This window comes from Piliocolobus tephrosceles, chromosome 14 (genome assembly GCF_002776525.5).
Source record: "Piliocolobus tephrosceles isolate RC106 chromosome 14, ASM277652v3, whole genome shotgun sequence".
NCBI classification, from domain to species: domain Eukaryota; kingdom Metazoa; phylum Chordata; class Mammalia; order Primates; family Cercopithecidae; genus Piliocolobus; species Piliocolobus tephrosceles.
Window position 1 is genome coordinate 105,712,180 of NC_045447.1, and position 23,687 is coordinate 105,735,866.

General features: G+C 42.2%; 1 protein-coding gene across 1 annotated transcript in view; it reads left to right on the plus strand.

Annotated features, from left to right (window-relative positions):
• The window catches only part of IARS1 (isoleucyl-tRNA synthetase 1), a 76,643-nt gene that overhangs the window by 46,685 nt on the left and 6,271 nt on the right, over positions 1-23,687 (plus strand). Inside the window, exons 26-33 of the mRNA XM_026449425.1 lie at positions 805-979; positions 3,395-3,507; positions 5,765-5,860; positions 6,757-6,933; positions 8,104-8,209; positions 18,242-18,367; positions 22,735-22,878; positions 23,515-23,667. Coding sequence (XP_026305210.1) covers positions 805-979; positions 3,395-3,507; positions 5,765-5,860; positions 6,757-6,933; positions 8,104-8,209; positions 18,242-18,367; positions 22,735-22,878; positions 23,515-23,667 — 1,090 coding nt within the window. The remainder of the gene's footprint in view (positions 1-804; positions 980-3,394; positions 3,508-5,764; positions 5,861-6,756; positions 6,934-8,103; positions 8,210-18,241; positions 18,368-22,734; positions 22,879-23,514; positions 23,668-23,687) is intronic.

Sequence of the window (23,687 nt, forward strand, 5' to 3'; positions counted from 1 at the left end):
GATTAATTAATGTAGCCAAATATCATGGCAAAACTAAACATTTGGTATTATTTGCTTCAAGCTATTGTTCTCATTTTCCCATCTGCTACTGCACCATCACTATCCCTGCCGCATCAGTAATCCTCAATAGCATGACTGAAGCATGAAGTGTTCTGTTTAACTGATCTTCTGCTTAGTTGATAGTTATCCTTGTGGTACTCTGAAATTGCTTGCACAGAGGTTACCTCTGAGGGATGAAGTTTATATTTCTCGTTCTGGAGTCCTTTTTCTGTTTTGCTCAACTGTCTTGATAGATCTTCATAACAAGCATTTTCTTCTTACCATACAAGTCGCTGCTTTTTAAACATATTTATAGAATTGTACAACCATACCACAGTTTTAGAACATTTTCATCATCCCAGAAAGAAACCCAGTATTCATTAGCATTCCCACACTATTTTCCCCTCAATATCTGACCATTTCCCGGCATCCACGAACCTATTTGCTGTCTCTGGATTTGCCTTCTCTGAACATTTCATATAAGTAGAATCATCCAATTTGTAATATTTATGTCTGGCATATTTCACCTAGCATAATGTTTCACATTAATTTGTGTTGTAGCATGTATGAGTGCTTTAGGCCTTCATATTGCCAAATATTCTATTGCATGTGTGTGCCGCATTTTGTTTATCCATTCACAGTTGGTGGACACTTGAGGTGTTCTTACTTTCTGGCTCCTAGGAATAATGCTACTCTGGACATACGTTTTTGTGTAACGTATGTTTCCATTTCTCATTTTTGTTTCTTCTTGTGCACTAACTGTAGGAATTGAATGTTCGAAAAGTTACACTGTCTACAGATAAAAACAAGTATGGCATTCGGCTAAGGGCAGAACCAGATCACATGGTCCTGGGGAAGCGTCTGAAGGGAGCCTTTAAGGCAGTGATGACGTCCATCAAGCAGTTGAGCAGTGAGGAACTAGAGCAATTCCAGAAGACTGGTAGGTGTCTACAAAGACACGGGCACCGATCATGTCCTCAGGCTGAGGGATTTTTTAGGCTACTGTTTGACTTTTAATATCGCTCACTTCCTTTTCTTTTCTCTTTTGTTTTCTTCTCTTTTCTCTTTCTTCTCTTTTCTCTCTTCTCTCCTCTTGACAGAATCTCACTCTGTCATCTAGCCTGGAGTGCAGTGGCACGATCTCAGCTCACTGCAACCTCTGTCTCCCATGTTCAAGTGATTCTCCTGCCTCAGCCTCCCAAGTAGCTGGGATTACCAAGAGATGAGAGCATAAGAGGAGAAAGTATTTGTCTGTGCCTTTCCTGATACTGTTGACAGCTTGTGCACTATCACGCCTGGCTAATTGTTGTATTTTTAGTCGAAACAGGGTTTCGCCATGTTGGCCAGGCTGGTCTCTAACTCCTGACCTCAGGTGATCCACCCTCCTTGGTTCCCCCAAAGGGCTGGGATTACAGGTGTGCGCCACTGCACCCAGCCGTCCTTTTCTTAAATAAAGCTGTTTTTCCTGTTGATACAAATGTTTATTATAAATAATTCTTACAGTTTAGAAAGAAAACAGCTGGGCACACTTAGCCAGGTGTGGTGGTATGCACCGGCCATCCCAGTTACTCTGGAGGCTAAAGTGGGAGGATCCCTGGAGCCTAGGATGATTTTGTCCTTCCTCTCATGATGCTTGCTGACATTGAAGATTTGGGAAAATAATTATGGTTTTGGTAATTATTATAAAGGGAAAGTGTAGGGTAATATAAAAACAGTGTGTGGGGTACCTAGCCAAATGATGGGATTAGGAAAGGGAGATCAGCCCCATCTTGCCACCCCTATACAGAGCATTTCAGGGTGCCCAGAAATTTGTAGCTCTGCCATGATTAGAGTCATACATGGTCTGAGTGTGGCTGTCTGACATCCTGTAACTATCCTGGGACACAAGTTGTTTGTTATTAGGGCTTCCTCCGAAGTTGAAGATCATAAGCTGGGAGATGTCTTGAGAAGAGAGATTTGAGGATTCATAAATCAGATGAGTGGCTAAGGAAATTGGGGGAACTGTCCCTAGGATTCCCCAAATATTTAGATAGGATTAATAAAACATAAGACATTAGCAGCTAAAACTCAAGTTACTACTAATTACTAATCAACTCAAAATATTAAAATGACAGTGTTACGAACCTTCAAGTCACAAATCTAAATTGTTTCACCAGATAGCCAAAGCATCAAAAATTCCTGAGATAAACCTTATTTGAAATTAAAAGCCTAGTTTCCGAGTAGACTGTTCTGCACTGATGGAAAACAGGATCATCTTCAGAACACAGTGACAAAGTAAACATAAAAATGACACCCTGGTTCTGAGAGCCCAAGAAGGTCATCGTCAGTGACGACAGTGGGCCTCCCTATCGGCAGGGGTGTTGTCATCAGCAGTTGTGCACATTTCTGCCTCCCTGGACAGGCATGATGCTCAGTACTGCATATGCCTCCCTGGACAGGCGTGATGCTCAGTACTGCCCATGCCTCCGTGGACAGGCGTGATGCTCAGTACTGTGCACTGCCTCCCTGGACAGGCGTGATGCTCAGTACTGCCCATGCCTCCGTGGACAGGCGTGATGCTCAGTACTGCGCACTGCCTCCCTGGACAGGCGTGATGCTCAGTACTGCATATGCCTCCCTGGACAGGCGTGATGCTCAGTACTGCATATGCCTCCCTGGACAGGCGTGATGCTCAGTACTGCGCACTGCCTCCCTGGACAGGCGTGATGCTCAGTACTGCGCACATGCCTCCCTGGACAGGCGTGGTGCTCAGTACTGCGCACTGCCTCCGTGGACAGGCGTGGTGCTCAGTACTGCACATGCCTCCGTGGACAGGCGTGGTGCTCAGTACTGCACATGCCTCCGTGGACAGGCGTGATGCTCAGTACTGCACATGCCTCCGTGGACAGGCGTGATGCTCAGTACTGCACACTGCCCGTCTCATTTTAGCCTCCCCACACCTTGCTCAGCAGGTAGCAGAACACCATGTCATGCAACCAGCAAATAGTGGACCTAAGTTCACTTTCTCTCTAAAGACTGTGTTTTCTTCATTATGTCCTGCTGCTCTGTGTTTATGGTGAGCATTTGTTGCCTCTTGGTGCCTTCTCTTAGCTTTGTCATGTCTTTGGACCTGAGAGTTTATATGCAACAGTAGGTACTGGTGATGACTTAACTGTCTTCAAGGTAGCATAGTGTAATCTAAAGAAAGTTTGTCATATCTTGGCTACAACCATGACATGAGTCAGAGGGAAATGATCTCTTGAAGCCTCTGTGGCTTTGCTGTTGTGAAATTTTCATCAAGAAGGGGCATAATACATAGGTAGTGGGGCAGCTTGAAGAGGGGAAGCTGATTAACAATGTAGCTGCTTCTCCATAGGGACCATTGTTGTGGAAGGCCATGAATTGCATGATGAAGACATCCGCCTCATGTACACCTTTGATCAGGCCACAGGTGGGACTGCGCAATTTGAAGCACACTCAGATGCTCAGGTATTTTTCTGTTTCCTAGAACATTTCTTTACCAAGAGATGAGAGCCTAAGAGGAGAAAGTATTTGCCTATGCCTTTCCTGATTGTGTTGACAGCTTGTGTCAGGGCAAAAATAAACCAGTTACGTGGTTTAGATTGGCTTTACTAAACTAATATATTATTATGCCCTTAACATATGCATTTGTTGGCCGGGCGCGGTGGCTCAAGCCTGTAATCCCAGCACTTTGGGAGGCCGAGACGGGCGGATCATGAGGTCGGGAGATCGAGACCATCCTGGCTAACACGGTGAAACCCCGTCTCTACTAAAAATACAAAAAACTAGCCGGGCGAGGTGGCGGGCGCCTGTAGTCCCAGCTACTTGGGAGGCTGAGGCAGGAGAATGGCGTGAACCCGGGAGGCGGAGCTTGCAGTGAGCTGAGATCCGGCCACTGCACCCCAGCCTGGGCGACACAGCGAGACTTCGTCTCAAAAAAAAAAAAAAAACAAAAAAAAAACATATGCATTTGTTGAATGAATACGTAAGTATTTTGTGATTTCTACATGTAATTGTCCCAAGTGTGGGGTTGCACAAAAATGAACCCTTTAAGGAACGAGTCAGTCAAGGACACCGGAAATTAAGCCAGTTCTTAGTATTCTACCTGATAAGTTATCTGGTAGAAATAAGTACACAGAGGGCTACTATCCAGAAATTGATATGGAGGTGAAGGTGGTCAGGGAACACTCCTTGAAGAGAATATACAGGCTGTTTTAGATTCCGGGGTCATTATTTTTTGCCACGTTGGAGAAGAGGCCATCTCTTTGCGGTCATGACCACACATCCCCAGTCAGCATAGTTGTAAGATCTCACATGTGGGTGTGGGGATATTGCAAGGGTCCCTCTGTGCTTAGCATACCATGTGCAGGGGAAGGTAGAACAGCACCTCCATAAAGGAAAGCCGAGCTCCTCAGTCCTTTACCCAGGCGCTTAAGTTAGATATGTACAGAACTCTGCATGGGAAGACAGTGGCAAGGAGTCAGAGGTATCGTAGCTGGGAAAGAAGGCAGGGGAAGGCAAGGAGGGGGTTTCTAAACACTGACAGTGGGCAGTTCTTCCTCGTTACAGCAGATGTTAGGGGCCTGAAAAGTTGTCCATGTCATCATGTGATGTTTCTTGACATGGTTTACATGTTGTAGTGGCCCTTCACTGACTGGAGTTTTGAGTTTATCATCCATTTCATTACCTCTGATGCCTTTGTGAAGTGAGTCATTTCCTTTTTTTTTTTTTTGAGACAGAGTCGGACTCTGTTTCCCAGGCTGGAGTGCAGTGGCGTGATCTCAGGTCACTACAACCTCCGCCTCCCAGGCTCACGCTATTCTTCCACCTCAGCCCCCCAAGTAGCCGGGACTACAGGCATCCACCACCACACTCGGCTAATTTTTTATATTTTTAGTAGAGATAGGGTTTCACCATGTTAGCCAGGATGGTCTCGACCTCCTGACCTCGTGATCCACCAGCCTTGGCCTCCCAAAGTGCTGGGATTACAGGGTTGAGCCATTGCGCCTGGCCGAGTCATTTCTTCTCTTTGCTCAAAGGTAAATGAGATGAGGCCTGATGTACAAGTCTTATGTAGAGTGTATTTTACTCTGCAGTGTGCTATGTAACAGAAGTGGTAGTGTCATTATTGCTACATCATAATCAGCAACCTTCAGCAAAGATGAGATAGAAACTTTAACCTTAGCAAAAATATGGCAGTTCAAGTCATAAAAAGTTTTGTGGTCCATTGTAGAATTTGTCTTGAGTCATTCTGACAAACCTGAAGGTCACAGGGGTCATGGTATAAGAAAGTCACTTGGAGTTGACTGCTCTGAGGCCTTTGATCCATTTGTTGTGGCCTGAAAAGCTGTGCTGCTCCAAGGGCTTCATGATTATTGATCTTACTTATTAGAAGAGTTGATACTATTTCTTAGATGGTCAAAAAGCAGAGTCATGTTAGGGGACTCTGATAAGAGGTGGTCCCAGGGCATCTCCTGTGAGCAGCACCCTACAAAAAAAGGAAGAAACAAAAACCTGCACACCTTTCTCCAGAAATGGAGGACTAGCTGATTATGAAGAAGTACCTGAATGATAAACTAGATTAATTTTATTGCTTTTGCTCGTTTGTGTGAAAGAATAGTGCTGCATTATAGACTCTCCAGATTTAAATATAACATTTTGCTGAATTGGGAAGAAGTGTTTCTCCTTATTTGATTGTCATGGTGTGCACTGTTCGTCCCCACAGGCTTTGGTCCTCTTAGATGTCACTCCTGACCAGTCAATGGTAGATGAAGGAATGGCTCGGGAAGTCATCAATCGCATACAGAAACTTCGCAAAAAGGTTAGTTTGTCAGTTAAGAATAAGCTACCGTAGCTTTTTGTTGGTTTTGGTTGTTGGGGGAAGATAGGAGAGGCAGGTAATACCAGCCATAGTGATCAGTGCATGACAGTCACTAATCTGTAGTCATTTGGAATGTGTTCTGCAGGAAAGGCACTCCTCTTCCTCTCCCCACGTGTTCACTCCCAAATTGCAGCTTTCAGCCAGCCTGTGCCTTTTCCCATCCTTTATTTATTTATTTATTTATTTTTATCTCCGTTGGGCTTCTATAAAATAGCCGCTGTGGCTGGGGCAGAAGGTAATCAGAGGTGGTAGTATCTTTGCAGAAGGGCAGAGGTGTAGTCAGCATAGACAGGCTTCTAGCTTAGGGGAGGTTCCCGGATCTGGACAGAGTTGGGTAGTTTTTCCTTATTAGAGAGCTGAGGAATATGCACAGAGCTCATCCTGGAGAGCAGAGGGGCTGGAAAGCCCCTGCTAGTGAGAGAATCATGAATTTCTGCCCTACAGAGGGCAGTGACAACTACCATATAGCTTTTTTCCCAGATGGTTCAGGGTCTGAGGAAGCTGTTCCAGCAGATAAGTGGGTGCTTGTGATCTCTGAATCAGTTCAGAGTTTTGTAAGTGGGTTCTAAATTATTTCTTGGTTTCAACATTCATGAGTACTGATTGTGCTAGGAGAAGAAACATGCCCTGTCCCCAAAGAGTAGTGAAGAGGACACAGAGCTAATCGTACACTGCAGTGCAGTTAGTCTTACAGATCACCCAGCAGGAAGGGAAGGGTGACTGCCCTTCCGTGATGATTCAGCATGGGATCCGTAGCCCTTGTTCAACAGTACCTTCCTTCAGTTCTGATTAACAGAATGTACTTCCCTTTTAAGATTTTCTGTGTGTGCTTTCAGTGCAGTCTGGTTCCAACTGATGAAATCACAGTGTACTATAAAGCGAAGTCGGAAGGAAGATATCTGAATAATGTTATTGAAAGCCACACAGAGTTCATATTTGCCACCATAAAGGCTCCCTTGAAACCATATCCAGTTTCTCCATCAGATGAAGTCCTTATTCAAGAAAAAACACAGGTGAGTCCTGAGTTCCATTGAACTGCTAAAGAGTTTCAGATTAGGTTTGACTTTATGTGCTCATGTGTTGATATTCTGTCCCACAGTAGAGATTGGCACAGCTCTCAGTCTTGAAGTATTGCTCTGGACAGTAGTGGGGAGAGTCAGAGAGTGGAAGCCCAGAAAAGATGGAACAGGGAAGGAAGACAGAACTGTTTTCACAACAGTTCTCTTGAGGAACGTAGCCAGGAGGGTACATGAGCTTTGCCCGGAAATAAAATGGCCATGTGGGCCTGTTTTTTCTAAAACTAGAAAAGGCAGTGTGTGGATTCTGGTAATTATCATTAAAAGTAAACAGCAGTTGGCTTCGGAAACATTTAACTCTTCTGGTAGTGGGTTCTCCATAAAAGTACAGTACCAAAAAAGAAAAATCACAGTAGCATTTCTGTTGTTACATCTAGGAATTTTAGATATACTTATGAAAGTATGATATTAAAGGTAGGGAAGATACTGGCTTATAACTTAGAAGTAGATCATTTAGGCTGGGCACAGTGGCTCACACCTGTAATCCCAGTTCTTCGGGAGGCCAAATGGACAGATCGCTTGAGGTCAAGAGTGCGAGACCAGCCTGGGTGAAAGATGGTGAAACCCCATGTCTACTAAAAATGCAAAAATTAGCTGGGCATGGTGGTACATGCCTATATTCCCAGCTACTCGGGAGGCTGAGGCAGAAGAATCACTTGAACACAGGAGGTGGGGGTTGCAGTGAGCCGAGATCACATCACTGTGCTCCAGCCTGGGTGACAGAGCAAGACCCTGACTCAGAAAAAAAAAAAAAAGTTGATCATTTAAAATGTATCTCAGTCACTTATTTAATCATTTTCTCCTGTCTCATTCTGTGAGACAGGTGGCTTTTTATTTTTTCAATGAGACGAGTTTCATTTTCTATTTTGCATATTGTGTAATTATTTGACTTTTTTTAGTGAGCATATATTTTTAAGAGACCAGGATAAAAAGAGAAGAAAAATGAGATATAAATTGTAGCTTTTGATACTTTGAGTAATGAAATTGAATATGTTATGAGTTGTATACAGCACTTGTTGTTACTGAGAAGTCACTGTGTCACGTGATGGTGTGGCACATTGCAGTCACATGTCACAGTTACTCAGTCATATGTTCTCATGTGCTCAGTTGAAGGGATCTGAACTGGAAATTACACTCACCAGAGGATCTTCCCTTCCTGGTCCTGCTTGTGCATATGTCAATCTTAACATTTGTGCAAATGGCAGTGAACAAGGTAAGAGTAAATTCCATAATTTGTATGACTTTTTTTTAGTTATATTTATGGATGTGAAAAAACAATCCAAAAAAGTTATGGATGTTTTTAAGGGAATTGGAAGAATTATTTAATCATATTTAATAGGTAACTTTTTCTTAATTGTCATCAAAATGAATTCACTAGGCGAGATGCAGTGGCTCATACCTGTAATCCTACCAGTTTTGGAAGCCAAGGTGAGAGGATTGCTTGAGGCCAAGAGTTCAGCACTAACCTGGTCAACATAGTAAGACCCTGCATCAATTAAAAAAAAAAAAAACGGCCAGGCGCGGTGGCTCACACCTATAATCCTAGCACTTTGGAAGGCCGAGGCAAGTGGATTACTTGAGATCAGGAGTTCAAGACCTGATCAACATGGTGAAACCCCGTCTCTACTAAAAATACAAAAATTAGCCAGGCATGGTGGCAGGTACTTGTAATCCCAGCTACTCGAGAGGCTAAAGCATGAGAATTTCTTGAACCCAGGAGGTGGACATTGCAGTGAGCTGAGATCGCACCATTCCACTCCAGCCTGGATGACAAAGCAAGACTGTCTCACCAAAGAAAAAAGAAAGAAAAAGAAAAATGAATCCACTAAAGTCAATGATTGGACTTACGCTTGTGGAAGCATGAAGCAGATATAGTTTTCCCTATTCCTCCTGCTAAATACATCTAAACACCCTGGACATTATAGATAAAAACAAGCATAAGAAGACTCACAGATGTAAGGAAGAAAGCAGACCAGCTGAGGACCTTGTAACCAAGTGACCTAAAAGTAGTAAGTTCTGGGTTTTCTTTTCTGCCTCTTATACCCAAACTTGGAACTTAAGAAGCTGGCAACCTGGAAGTGTCAAGTATAGACCAAAAAAGCCTCAACAAAAATTCTGCTCCCTTGACAAAGGATCAAAAGATGGGCAGCCTAGCAAGACAGAAAATTTTGAAACGGTAACTGCTCTACTCTAGCCAGACACCATAGAAAAAACTATGGCCCTACCACCACCCACATCAGCAAAGGCCAGGTGGGGAGCCTGGACTTCACCCTTGCCAAGCTGAAGACCCCTCCCCTGTCACAGGGGTATCAGAGAAGACAAAGTAGAGAGCTAGGACTTTCATTCTAGTGGGGGGCAGTAATGAGCCCCTCTGCCTGGTGGCATCAGTGGAGGCCACATGGAAAGCCTAGACTTCCATCCCTTCTGGGCAGTAACAAGGCATCCCTCCCATTTACAAATGCATGGCAGCAATGAGGCCACATACCACCAGCACCTCCTCTGCAGTGTCAGTTAAGGTATGCGTGAAACAGTTAAGGGCGTGGTGGCGGGCGCCTGTAATCTCAGCTACTCAGGAGGCTGAGACAGGAGAATCGCTTGAACCCGGGAGGCAGAGGTTGCAGTGAGGCAAGATCGCGCTCCTGTACTCCAGACTGGGTGACAGAGTGAGACTCTGTCTCAGAAAAACAAACAGAACAAATAAAAGATTGGCAGGTTGTTAAAAACACACTCGCCAAGTATATGCTGTCTGTGAGAAACTTCAAATATAATGATACAGGTGAGTTGAAAGTAAAAGGGTAAAAAATACATACTATGCAAACATTAATCAAAAGAAGCAGGAATGGTCATGTTTGTATTAGATGAAACAGACTTCAGAGCAAAGAAAATTACCAGGGGCATTAAATAATGATAAAAGTGTCAGTACACAAAGAAAACAGTGATCCTAAATTTGTATGCATCTAACAAAAGAGCTACAAAATAGATGAAATAAAAAGATACAGACATTAAAGGAGAAATAGACAAATCTATAACTAGAGTTGGAGACTTCAGCGTACATTTTTCAGTAATCACCTCACCCAAAAATAGCAGAATATAAATTATAAAATATAAATTATTTTCGAGCTCCCACAGAACTTGGCTAAGATACATTGTAACCTGGGCCATAAAGCAAACCTCAGCCAATTAATACAGTTGAAACCAGAGTGTGCTCTCTGACCACAGTAGAATGAAACTATTCATTAGTAATAGAATAATAAAAGGAAAATCTCCACACTCTTAAAAATAAACAACATACTTTTAAATTATCCATGATTAGGGAAAAAGTCTCAAGAGGAAAAGAAACGTAGAACTGAGTGAAAAGGAAAATACGACATCAAAATATGTGGAATGTGGCTAAAGTGGTCCTGAGACGGAAATCTGTTGCACTAAAAACTGAAAGAAAGATGGTTTTAAATCATAACCTAAGGTCTAAACTGAAGAAACTAGATAGGAATAAAAGCAGAATAAATGCAAAGTAAGAAGAAGGAAAAACATAAAAATAAGAGAAGAAATCAGTGCAGTTGAAAACAGAAACGATAGAGAAAATTAATGATACAAAAATCTGGTTCTTACCAAAAAATTCAGCAAAATTAATAAACCTCTAGTGAGACTAATAAAGAGAAAAGAAGACAACAGTTGCATATCAGGAATAAAAAGAATTATCCATACAGATTACCAGAATCAAGAAGATAATGCAAATACTATGAATAATCTCCATATGTAAGTTTGACAACTTGGATGCCTGTCGCCCAGGCTGGAGTGCAGTGATGCAAACTCAGCTCACTGCAACCTCCACCTCCTGGGTTCAAGCGATTCTCATGCCTCAGCCTCCCGAGTAGCTGGGATTACAAGCATGCCACACCATGCCCGACAAATTTTTGTACTTTTGGTAGAGGTGGGTTTTCATCCTGTTGGCCAGGCTGATCTCAAACTCCTGGCCTCAAGTGATCTGGCCCTCCTTGGCCTCCCAAAGTTCTGGGATTACAGGCATGAGCCACTGTTCCTGGCCTGAAGTGAACCCTGTTTTAAAAAGCACAAACTACTACAACTCACACAATATGAAATAGATAATTTTAATGGCCCTGTTAAGGAGACTGAATTCGTAATTTAAAATCTCTGAACTAATCTCCAGACCCAGTTTCACTGGAGAATTCTTACCAGAATTAATACCAGTTCTATACAGACTCTTCCAGAAAATAGAAGAGGAAGGAACATTTCTCTCATTTTATGTGGTTATTAACCTGCTACCAAAACCAAATAGAGACAATATTAAGAAAAAAGATAGACCGGGCACAGTGGCTTATGCCTGTAATCCCAGCACTTCGGGAGGCTGAGGCGGGTGGATCACCTGAGGTCAGGAGTTGGAGACCAGCCTGGCCAACATGGTGAAACACCATCTCTACTAAAAATACAAAAATTAGCTGACCCTGGTGGTGGGCACCTGTAATGTCAGCCTACTCAGGAGGCTGAGGCAGGAGAATGGCTGGAACCTGGGAGGCAGAGGTTGCAGTGAGCTGAGATCGTGCCATTGCACTCCAGCCCAGGCCAACAACAGTGAGACTCCATCTCAAAAAAGAAAAAAAAAAAGATAGAAAACAGATATTCCTCATGAATATAAATTAATTCAGCTATATATACAAAGAATTATGCACCATCACCAAGTGGGATTTATTCCAGGGATGCAAGGCTGACTCAATATTTAAAAATGTAGCCTGGGCGAGGTGACTCATGCTTATAATCCCAGCACTTTGGGAGGCTGAGGTGGGCAGATCACAAGGTCAGGAGTTCAAGACCAGCCTGCCCAACGTGGTGAAACCCCGTCTCTACTAAAAATACAAAAATTAGCCAGGCACGATGGCACGCGCCTGTAATCCCAGCTACTCAGGAGGCCGAGGCAGGAGAATCGCTTGAACCTGGGAGGCAGAGGTTGCAGTGAGCCAAGATCGCACCACCGCACTCCCGCCTGAGCGACAGAGACTCCATCTCAAAAAAAAAAAAAAAAAAAAAAAAAAATCAATGTAATTATCGTATTATCAGACTAAAAGATTACATGACTATAGCAGTTGATTCAGAAAAAGCATTTGATCAAATTCAACACCCATTCATGATGAAAATCCTCACAAAAATAGAAAGAGATGAGACCTTTGTAGACTGGATAATGAGCATTTTGCAAAAATCCTACAGCTACCATTATACCTAATGGAGAAAGCCTGAATTCTTTCTGCCTAAAATCAGGAACAAGGCAATCACAACTCATATTTGACATTGTACTGGAAGTTCTAGCCAGTGGACCATGGCAAGAAAAGGAAGTAAAAGTCATGCAGATAAAGGAATAAAGCTTCTTCTATAGAAAATCATAAGGAATGTACATACAAACACCTAAAAAAATAGACCAGGCTTGGTGGCTTGCGCCTGTAATCCCAACACTTTGGGATCTGAGGGGGTGGGGTGGATCACCTGAGGTCAGGAGTTCAAGACCAGCCTGGCCAACATGGTGAAACCCCGTCAAAAAAATAAAAACATTAGGCATGGTGGTGGTCATCTGTAGTCCTAGCAACTCAGGAGCCTGAGGCAGGAGAATCACTTGAACCTGGGAGGCGGAGGTTGCAGTGAGCTGAGATCGCGCCACTGCACTCTAGCTTGGGCGACAAGAACGAAACTCCATCTCAAAAAAAAAAAAAGATCATATTGCCTGGTTTTAAGATGTGACCTGGGATCACCATATTGGTCTTCCCACGCCAGCTGCTCCCATGATGGTTGTGTGTTTATTCAGACCTGTGATGATGTCTCAGACAGTACATGGTTCCCTGAACTGCTGTGCAACTTCAGTGATGTATGGCATTGAGCTGGTCCATCACTGCCAACATCCTGGCTATCTCAGGTTACCCTGTAGAAGGAATCAGATGGATGGTCAGTGGTGTGCATGAGGAATGTAAGCAAGAACAGTGTTCTCGTCACAGAGGGCCAGCAGCATGAGCAGTGATAAGAGAGGTAGGGCCTTTTCTCCCATCTACCAACTCCAGGACTGGCCATTCCTGAGTCAGTTGACCAGACATCTGGGAAGAAGAGCTCCCGACTCCAAGATTATTTTCCTAGGAATAGCTTTAAATGCAGCCACAGCTTGGTCTTCTGCCTTAATATGATTTGATAGGTTTTGCAATTTACTGTCCTGCTGAAAGCATTCGTATTATGAGGAAAAAAACCCATACAAATCATCATGAAATCTGTTATTTTTAAATGTTTGGCCTTTTTCTGTACCCTTTGGATTCAAGCATTAATTGGGTTTCCAAAGTAATTGAATAAAAATCATACCGCTTATAAAAAAAACTTCTGAGTCACAGGATATAAGATAAACGTATAAAAATGAATTTTATTTCATACTAGCCATCTATACTAGCAATGAGCAAGGGGGCAATGAAATTAAAGGTGTGATATCATTTACAGTCACTTAAAAAAAGACGCTAGACCAGGCGTGGTGGTTCACGCATGTATTCCCAGCACTTTGAGAGGCTTAGGCAGGAGGATTACTTTAGCCCAGGAGTTCGAGACCAGCCTGGGAAACAAAGTGAGACCCCATCTCTACAAGAAATAAACTAGGCAAGTGTGGTGGTGTTCGCCTTTAGTCTCAGCTACTTGGGAGGCTGAGGTGGGAGGATCACTTGAGCCTAGGAGATAAAGGCTGCAGTGAGCCATGATCATGCCACTATATTCCACCCTGGGCCACATAGTGAGACCTTCTCTCCAAAAAAAAAAGATATTCAGATGTAAACCTAATAAAATATGTTAGGACTTGTATACCGAAAACCACAAAATAGTGATGAAAAAATCAGACAAAATCTAAATAAGTGGAGAGACATGTTTATGGATTAGAAGATTCGATATAGTAAAAATGTCCCTTCTATCCTGCTGTGGTTTGAGTGTCCCCTCCAAAACTCAGGTTAAAATGTCATTGCCATTGTGACGGCATCATGAATTAGTTAATTATTTCACTAGAGTTCTGGAAATTGTTACCCGGTCCAATGGTGTGACCGTAACACCAGAAACCTGTGCTTGTCAGAGTCCTTTCCGTTGCATCTCCTCAAAGATGAAACACTTTAGATTCACAGTTGCTTACAATAGCTTTCAGGAAAGTACCAGAGTAAAACAATTAGCTATCTCTGGATGACAAGACTTTAAATGGCCATGGTTAAATATCCGATGAGAGTTCATTATAATAATGTTGCAGTTGATAAGGAAGTTTAGTTATTTCTGTGGTATACAGCATTTTAAAGGTAACTAGAATTGTGACTGATAACATTAGACCAGGTCTATCAGATTTCTAGGAATTGCACACAATTTCTGGAACACATTATTTGTACAAATTAACTCAAAGAAGGTTAAACATCATTTCTTATTTGACAGTGCTTCCCATGCACATCTAACCTAGTCGAATAAGTCTGACTTGTTTACTATTTCTCTTCATAATGAAAGAGAATTCTCTTGAGGTGTTTCGGGTGCCTCTGGAAGTCCCAAAGTTAGCTCGAGGTCAGAAAGACTTAAGTTTAGAGTTTGATTTTGGGAAGCTAGTAAAAAATGTCAAAGGCTTAAAACACTTGATTAATAGGATTGCAGGTCACTGAAACTATAGTCACTCATTTAACCAGAGTGATAATTAAAAGTATTCAAAGGCAAATATAGAAAGTTACACAGTTAAAAAATATAGAAAGTTACACAGTTATAAAAAGACCTGAGCAGTTGCAATAGAGAGGACTCTGTTTCTCTGTTTTCTTTTCTGTAGAGACAGTGCCTCACTACACTCCCCAGGCTGGTCTTGAACTCCTGGCCTCAAGCAATTCTCCTACCTCAGCCTCCCAAAGTGCTGGTATTATTAAGGCTTATTATTTTGATAACTTATAAATAAATTCATTCAGATCTTAGCCAGCTTGACCACACGTAAAATTCCTTTTCCAAGATTCCTCTTCCACAAACCTACTACAGCTTTCTTATATCTATTCTGTTTTGGATTAACTTCTTCCTTTCTCTTACTGTGAAACAAGTCATTCTACTTTAGGGCAAAAATTAGTCTTTTTCTCTTAACGAGCACACATCCAATGAATATTCATCATTTAAATTAGCAAAACCCTAAGGTGTGAATTACCAATAGGGAGCTATTTTTGAGTAGATATAACAAACAGAGCTAGCTATCATCAAGTTATTTCTCTGTTAGCTACTTTTATAGCATGTGTATGTTCGGCAGTCTTCACAAAAACAAGAATCCTAAAAAGTTTAATAGATGAGGTTTTTTTGTTTTACTGCTGTGCTCAGTAAACGTAAAGTAATGGATACTGGCACCCACTTGCACATTTGTTCATAGATTGAACTCAGTTCTGTAATTATAAATATCTAGTGGAGGTAACATAAACTTATTTGATAGTAAATCCTGGGAGGATTTAAAAGTTGTATATCTGCATTATGTATTCTTACCCAAGTCACATGAACTTGAAAAGCATTTGTGTTAGTTTCTGTATTGCTGAGAGAATACTTAATTTATGTGAAATGCTTATTTTTCTTTAAATCTATTAAATAGAAATCTTTTATGAATTAATTTTTGACCATACTGTCTGGAGGTAGAAAAATAACTCATGGCTGGGTGCAGTAGCTCAAGCCTGTAATCCCAGCATTTTTGGAGGCTGATGCAGGCAGATCACCTGAGGTCAGAAGTTCAGGACCAGCCTGACTAACATGGAGAAACTCCGTCCCTACTTAAAAAAAAAAAAAAAATTAGCTGGGCATGGTGGCACATGTCTGTAATGCCAACTACTCGAGAGGCTGAAGCAGGAGAATCGCTTGAACCCGGGAAGTGCAGGTTGCGGTGAGCCAAGATCGTGCCATTGCACTCCAGCCTGGGCAACAAGAGCAAAACTCCATCTCAAAAAAAAAAAAAGAAAGAAAGAAAAAGAACACATATATGTAACATACCTACATGCACAGGCATATGTAAACATACAGACAAGCAGATTTCTTAGCTTTCATTTGAAAACTGTAGCCATGTACCAGGTACTGTAATATAAAACATACTAGTTTTATGAAACAATAGCTGAATCCAAAGTATGTTCCCAGCAGATGGAATAAATTAAGGTTACTCGCTTCGGTGGCCAAAGTGTTCTACTAGTGTTTTTGGAAACGTCTTAAGATTTTTCATTTAAACATTAAACAAAGAGTTTTCAAGCCTTGACACAAAAGCACTGTCCGTAAAAGGGAAAAGTGATACATTTAACTAAACAAAAATTTAGGTTTTGCTTTGAACATCCTATAAAAGGATGAAAGACAAGCTATAGACTGGGAGAAAATCTTTATAAAACAACATATTTGACAAAAGACGTCTCTAGAATATATAAAAATCTTTTAAATCTCAACAGTAAAGAAAAATCCAGTTAGAAAATGGGGTGGAGATATGAACAGACATTTACCAAAGGGAATATACAAATGACAGAAATGTACATGACAGTATTTAACGTCATTAGCCATTAGGAAAATTCAAGTTGAAATCACATTGAGGTCTTAATACACACCTATCAGAATGACTAAAATTGAAAGTAGTGACAGCACCAAATGCTGCATCTCATACATTGCTGGTGGGAATATAGAATGGTATGATCACTCTGGAAAATAGTTTGGCATTATCAGAAAACTAAATATGTGCTTTCTATAATGACTCAGCAGTTGCACTCCTAGGTGTTTATCCCAGAGAACTGAAAACTACGTTCACTGTCACATGAACATATATATTATGTACTTGTATTCATAATAGCACCAAACTATAAACCACCCAGATGTTCTTCAGCAGGTAAATGGCTGAACAAACTGTGGTACATCCATATCCTAGAACATTACACAGCAATAAGAAGGAACAACTATCAATTAGCACAGCAACTTATTTTAATCCTTAGAAATTGATGCCAACTGAGGCCAGGCACGGATGCTCACGCCTGTAATCCCAGCACTTTGGAAGGCCGAGGCAGTCAGATCACCTGAGGTCAGGAATTTGAGATCAGCCTGGCCAACATGGTAAAACCCCATCTCTACTGAAAAAATACAAAAATTAGCCAGGTGTGGTGGTGGGTGCTTGTAGTCCCAGCTACTTGGGAGGTTGAGACACGAGAGTCTGTTGAATCCGGGGACAGAGTGCAGTGAGCCGAAATTGCACTACTGCACTCTAGCCTGGGTGATAGAGCGAAACTCCATCTCAAAAAAGAAAAAGAAAAGAAATTGATGCCAACTGAAAAAAGTCCCAAAAGGTTCCATACTGTATCATTGCATTTACATAACATGTTTTAAATGATAAGATGATAGAAATGGAGACTGTTGTTTGCCAGGGGTTAAGGAGGGAATGAGCCTGGAAGGGAGTTGGGTATGGATATTAAAAGGCAACATGAGGATTCTCATGGTGGCAGAACTACTCTCTATCTTAATGATGGTGATGGGTACAGGATTTTACACAAGTGATAAAATTGCATAGAACCAAACATACCCACACGTACACATGCCCCAATGAGTACAAGTAAAACTGAGGCAGTCTGAATAGGATTGGTAGATTGCATCAACGTCAGTATGCTGGTTGTGGTATATACTGTAGTTTTGTAAAATGTCACTATTGGGGGAAACTGGGCAAAGGGCCCATGGTATCTCACTTATGTGCATTTGGCTCTACAGTTAACTCAAAATGTTCAAATATATTAATAAAGTAAATATCTGTACATGAATCTAAGGTGCAGAATGAATCAACATCGGGGCCCATCCTGACCTGTGGGGATATACAAATGGCACAAAATGAAAAATGAGAATCAAAAATAAGAATCATGAATACAAAGATTTTAATCTAGAAAAAGACAAGAACAGATTGCCTGGTGGAGTTCTATGCCTGGACCATATCTACCAAGGATTGCCAAAACACATGCCAAGGATGGAGATACATATCTATGTGTGTATAGTGTATATATATGCTATAGAGTATATATGCAATATATACACTATACATACATAGATATATATCTCCATCCTCGGTATGCTTTTATAGATATAATAAGCAATATATACATATGTATATAGTGTATAGTTGGGGGAAAAGGAAAATACAAAGGAACCCCTTTGTATCCCTTTTCCTCCAAATTTAACATTTTCTTTTCAGTTTTATTTGTCTGATTGAGGTGTCATTTTTGTGACTTTTTAGGTGGAGTATTGCTCCTGGAAAATCCAAAAGGTGATAATAGGTTGGACCTTTTAAAGCTGAAGAGTGTTGTCACTAGCATTTTTGGTGTGAAAAATACAGAGCTGGCTGTCTTCCATGATGAAACAGGTATGTGGAAAGTGAGAGGAGCCTGTGGCCTTGGACTTGAGATGGATTGGTGAAGGTCTTAATTTGCTGTCAGTTGTACTATATAACTTTTGCATTTTTCCTAACTCTTGAGTCAGGGCCCAACTCTTCAGCAGTGCCTGCCTGCAGTGTCTGTTCATGCCTCCTCATTGTATGATGTGACTGAAAACCCTGGGCTTAATGATTCTAATCCTTCCCTGTCACCTGTTAGCCAGCTGGTGGACTTCAGCCTTCAGAGTCCTCCCTTGTGAGGTTGTTTTTGTTTTTGAGACAGGGTCTCACTCTGTCACCCATGCTGGAGTACAGTGATGCAGTCATGGCTCACTGCAGCCTCCACCTCCTGGGCTCAAGTAATTCTCCTGCCTTGACCTCCCAAGTAACTGGAACTATAGGCATGCACCACCATGCTTGGCTAATTTTATTTAATTTTTTTTGGAGAGACCGAGTCACTGTATTGCCCAGTCTGGTCTTGAACCCAGGGCCTTAAGCAATCCCCCTGCCTTGGCCTCCCAAAGTGCTGGGATTCCAGGTGTGAGCTACCACACCCAACCGTGAGTTTTAACTTCATTAAACACAATGCCTGGATCTCACTAAATCTGGATTCTCAATAAAGCAAACCTGAAAATTTTTTAAAGAATTACAGATGCGCTGGGCGCAGTGGCTCAAGCCTGTAATCCCAGCACTTTGGGAGGCCGAGACGGGAGGATCACGAGGTCAGGAGTTCGAGACCATCCTGGCTAACACGGTGAAACCCCGTCTCTACTAAAAAAATACAAAAAGCTAGCCGGGTGAGGTGGCTGGCGCCTGTAGTCCCAGCTACTCGGGAGGCTGAGGCAGGAGAATGGCGTAAACCCGGGAGGCAGAGCTTGCAGTGAGCTGAGATCTGGCCACCGCACTCCAGCCTGGGTGACAGAGCAAGACTCCCATCTCAAAAAAAAAAAAAAAGAATTACAGATGCATTCTCCCACTATTACGTATTGAATGTGACCTCTGGAAAAAAAAAAAAAAAAGGTATGTCCTAAATGTGACCTTTGGAAATAGGATTATCGTAGATGTAACTAGTTAGGATGAGGTCATACTGGAGTAGCGTGGGCCCCTAATCCAGTATGACTGTTGTCCTTATAAGAAGGTGGCCATGTGAAGATGTAGAGACACACAGAGAAAATGCTATGTGGTGACAAAGGCAGAGATTGGAGTTACACACAGCTGCAAGCCAAGAAACAACCAAGATTGCCAGGAGCTTCCAGAAGCTAGGAAGAAGCAAAAACGGATTCACCTGCAGGTTTCAGAGGGAGCACATCTGCCAACACTTTAATTTCAGACTTCTGACCTCCAGAACTTTGAGACAGTAAATTTCTTTTATTTTTATTCCCTAGCCCCCTGCAGTTTGTGGAACTTTACTATGGCAGCCTCAGAAAACTAATACTCATTTTATGAATCTGAATGCTCATTTTCAGAAACTTTTAAATAACTTAAAAGAAGAAATGCAAACGGCCGACTAAGGAACAACGGGTGCATCTTAATGGTAATCAGGAACTTTCAAGATAGTACCACAGTGTGGTGCTATTAACTGCCACCAGATTGGCAAAAACTAGAAGAATCTGACAGACTTAAATGTTGTCAGGGATATAGAAACCCTCATTCACTGCTGGCTTATGAATTGTTGGAACCACTGGAAAACTGTTTGCTATTGTATCCATTAAAGGTTGGGTAGGAGAAGCAAAAGCAATGTGGGAGAAACCAAGTAAAGGTCTACAAGAAGGTAGCAAGTTAGAGGTCTGAGAAGAATCTCTAACCGGGTTCCACCAAGGTGGTGTGTAAGTCAGTGGAAAGCTGGATCTCTGCCTAAAGTCACTATAGGATGAGAAGTAGAGAAAAGCAAAAACAGGCTGGAGTGCACATCTCTCTGACTGCATCTGACACTGACAGGTGTCTTGCAGAAGAAACTGCTGGTATACTTCTCCAGAGAGTTGCACACATTCCTGGCCTGGAAGTTGGAAGAGCAGAGGCAGGAGCGTGGGCTGTTCACTGTCCCACTGAACAAGTCGGCAGATCCACAGCAACCTGAGAAAACCAGGGGCACGGGCCCCGTGTTAGCCTGTTTAGCATAATGACTGCTACTAAACTTTTACCTTCTAAATCCTGTGTAGATTTCTCTGTGATCAAGCCATTACCCAGAACCAGGTCAGCCAGAGAACCTGGGAAATAGTTTTAGCTTAGCTGCATTGACACAGAATGAAACCACCATAGTTTACCTCATTGTGATCTTGACATGTATACATGGCTCTTTAAACCATATTTAACTTCCAAATAAAGACCCTAGTAGATTAAAAATCACACTTTCAACTCTTTCTTGTACTGCTTCAAAGATGCTAACTTCATTACCCAAAACAAGATAGAAAGTTACCTTATCCTTCTTTGGGTGATGATGATTTCTCTTCTAGCTGAGCCATACCTCCCCTTTTTGCTGTTCTTTAACTTTACTGAGATACAAGGTTAACCTGTTAAAATATTTCATGTTATATGGTAAGGAAATAGGAGAGTGGAAAAATAAGAATTGGCTGATATGTATTAACATGTAATGTCACACTTCATTTGCTGAAAAATGAGTTCTCTGGTCAGAAGCAATGCTATGTGGAGTGCTATGTTGGTGAATAAGACATTCTCTGCGTCCATGGATGGTGGGTTTGACAGAAGCATTATGGGTGACAGTGGCAAATCCATGTCCAAAAGGAGTGTGTTCCAGTAAGACCAAATCACTGCCTTTTCCCGTAATGGAAACAGTGCGGTATAACCAAGCTGTCATCGAGAGTCTGGCTCATCTTTCCTGGCAATAACACGATATTGAAAGCTCAAGTAATGGTCCCCACTGTTGGTAGTTGGGATACACAGTAGCAACTGTAGCAAAATCAACCCTAGGGGATGGAAGTAATGTTGCGGAGCCCGTGCCTGGGTGGCCCCTTTGTTCATCCATCCATTGGGCAAGGGCAGAAGTGGCTGGCAGCAGAGTAGGTCATGTCCACTGAATTTTTTTTTTTTATTTTTTGGAGACAGGGTCTCACTCTATCACCCAGGCTGGAGTACAGTGGCTCAGTCATAGCTTAATGTAACCTCAAACTTCTGGGCTCGAGCGGTCCTCCCACCTCAGCCTCCAAAGTAGCTGGGAGTACAGATACATGCCACCAAGCCTGGCTACTTCCTTTCTTTTTTGTAGAGAGGAGGTCTTGCTGTGTTGCCCAGGCTGGTCTCAATCTTCTGGCCTCAAGCAGTCCTCCCCTTTCTGCCTTCCAGAGTGCTGGGATTACAGGTGTGAGCCACTGTGCCCAGCCCCACCCATTTTTAAATTCTCATTCAGTCTGCCCATTTGAAGAGATCTGTCCACATACCTCTTGCCCTAACTTCCTTGTCACCAGTTTTCTAATTCTGTTCTTTGAGTCCCTGGCTGTTCTCATTTAGTCCAGCTATTGGCCAGTGTCCATGAATCAGTGTAGATCTACTCCAAGGTCTTTCTCCGAGCAAAATGACCAGCCAGCTGCACTGAATGAAGTTGTGCCCATTGGGAGGATTTCCACCCATCACTATTCTTCAGGGCTACCCACAGTCAGAACAGGGCCGTAAGACTGTAATTGTCTACTTTGGATGGTGCAGCGTATTGTGCAGTAAAGCCCTACGCAGCAAGCCCTAAAATGTTTTCTTTCTCTGCCAGCCAGTCCTGGAAGACTTCTTATAAGGCCACACCTGTGGTTGAGAGAAGAGACCATGTGGGCCTAGGCTGAGAATGAGCATCTAGCCACTGGTGCAGCAGGTTCCTCTGAGCCAGTGCCCCAGCCTAGTCTCATACCTGCCATTTCCACTCAATATTTGGAGGCTGCCCTGTGGGCCTGTCCTGTATCACAACCATTAGCAGTCAACTGCCTGTGCATGCATCCCCAAGCAACATTTAATGTTCTCTAAATGACATTACGCTGCATATGTTCTGTGTATCATGCTTTTTTTCACATCTGTTTCTTCTGTCTAATTAGCATTTTTTAATGTAAGCTTGAGATTCTGATATAGGAGGAAATTTTAAGAGGAGCTGTATTATACAGAGAAAATACTAAAATAGAGAAAACAATTTGCCCTATATTTCAGATTATGAATATTATGATGTTTATTTTACAACATTAAGATTTCCTACCTTTGCATGTCATTAAAGGCTGGTTTTATAGAAAAGGCAATGTCTTTTGATAAACAAATTAACTGGAAAGCATTGTTGTAAAAAGATACATGATAGTTAAATAGGAAAAATTGAATGACTTCAGTTTTGAACTGTTCGTTAACCCTGAAAGAATTGTTGTTGTTATTTTTAGAAATACAAAACGAAACCGACTTACTGAGTCTTAGTGGAAAAACACTGTGTGTGACTGCGGGATCGGCTCCCTCTCTGATCAGCAGTTCTAGTACTCTTCTTTGTCAGTATATCAACCTACAGCTCCTGAATGCAGAGCCACAAGGTATGTGCCACCCCACAGCAGGCAGATTGTGGGGTGCTGGGCATTGAGGTTGTCTTTAATATTCAAATATGTATATATTTCTAGTCGGCTTCAAAGTATTGCTTTAAAGTGTGGGCTTCCCCGCTGCTTTGGGGAGCAACCACAGGCTTTTCTTTTGGTGTGTTATGGAGACTCTCATCCATCCGGCATGGTTAGGAAATGAAAAAATTGGTTAAGGTAAAAATTATAACTAAATTGTTTGAGTGCCAAAACATTTTAATCTCTAATTTTACTTTCTTTTCTGGGGAAAATGTTCTGAAAACTTGTATACTTTCCTGATATTTTAGGATCCTCATTGTGCACATTTGTACTGAAGTCTTCGGGCTCCTCACTTGACTGTGTACTGAGTATCTGCCCCCAAGCTGCTGGGCTTTTATCTAAGTTTTGTTTTTGTTTTTCTTTTTCCCCTTCCCCTTCACCTCTATGAAATGTTCAGAGCTGTGTCTGCATGGACTGCATCTCCAGCGGTCGCACTCATCCTCCTGGACCCGCTGCTGGCCTCAGCACTGCCTGTTAGAGCTGTCCGCAGTGGCCATCTCTTTTGGAGATGGAGGGCGAACTCTCGAGATTTAATCCAGTTTGTTCGTTCTTCCTTAGAGTGTTTAATGGGGACAGTGGGCACTCTCCTGCTTGAAAACCCACTTGGGCAGAATGGACTCACCCACCAGGGTCTTCTGTATGAAGCAGCCAAGGTGTTTGGCCTTCGGAGCAGGAAGCTAAAGCTGTTTCTGAATGAGACCCAAACGCAAGGTAAGGAGATTATGGACTGT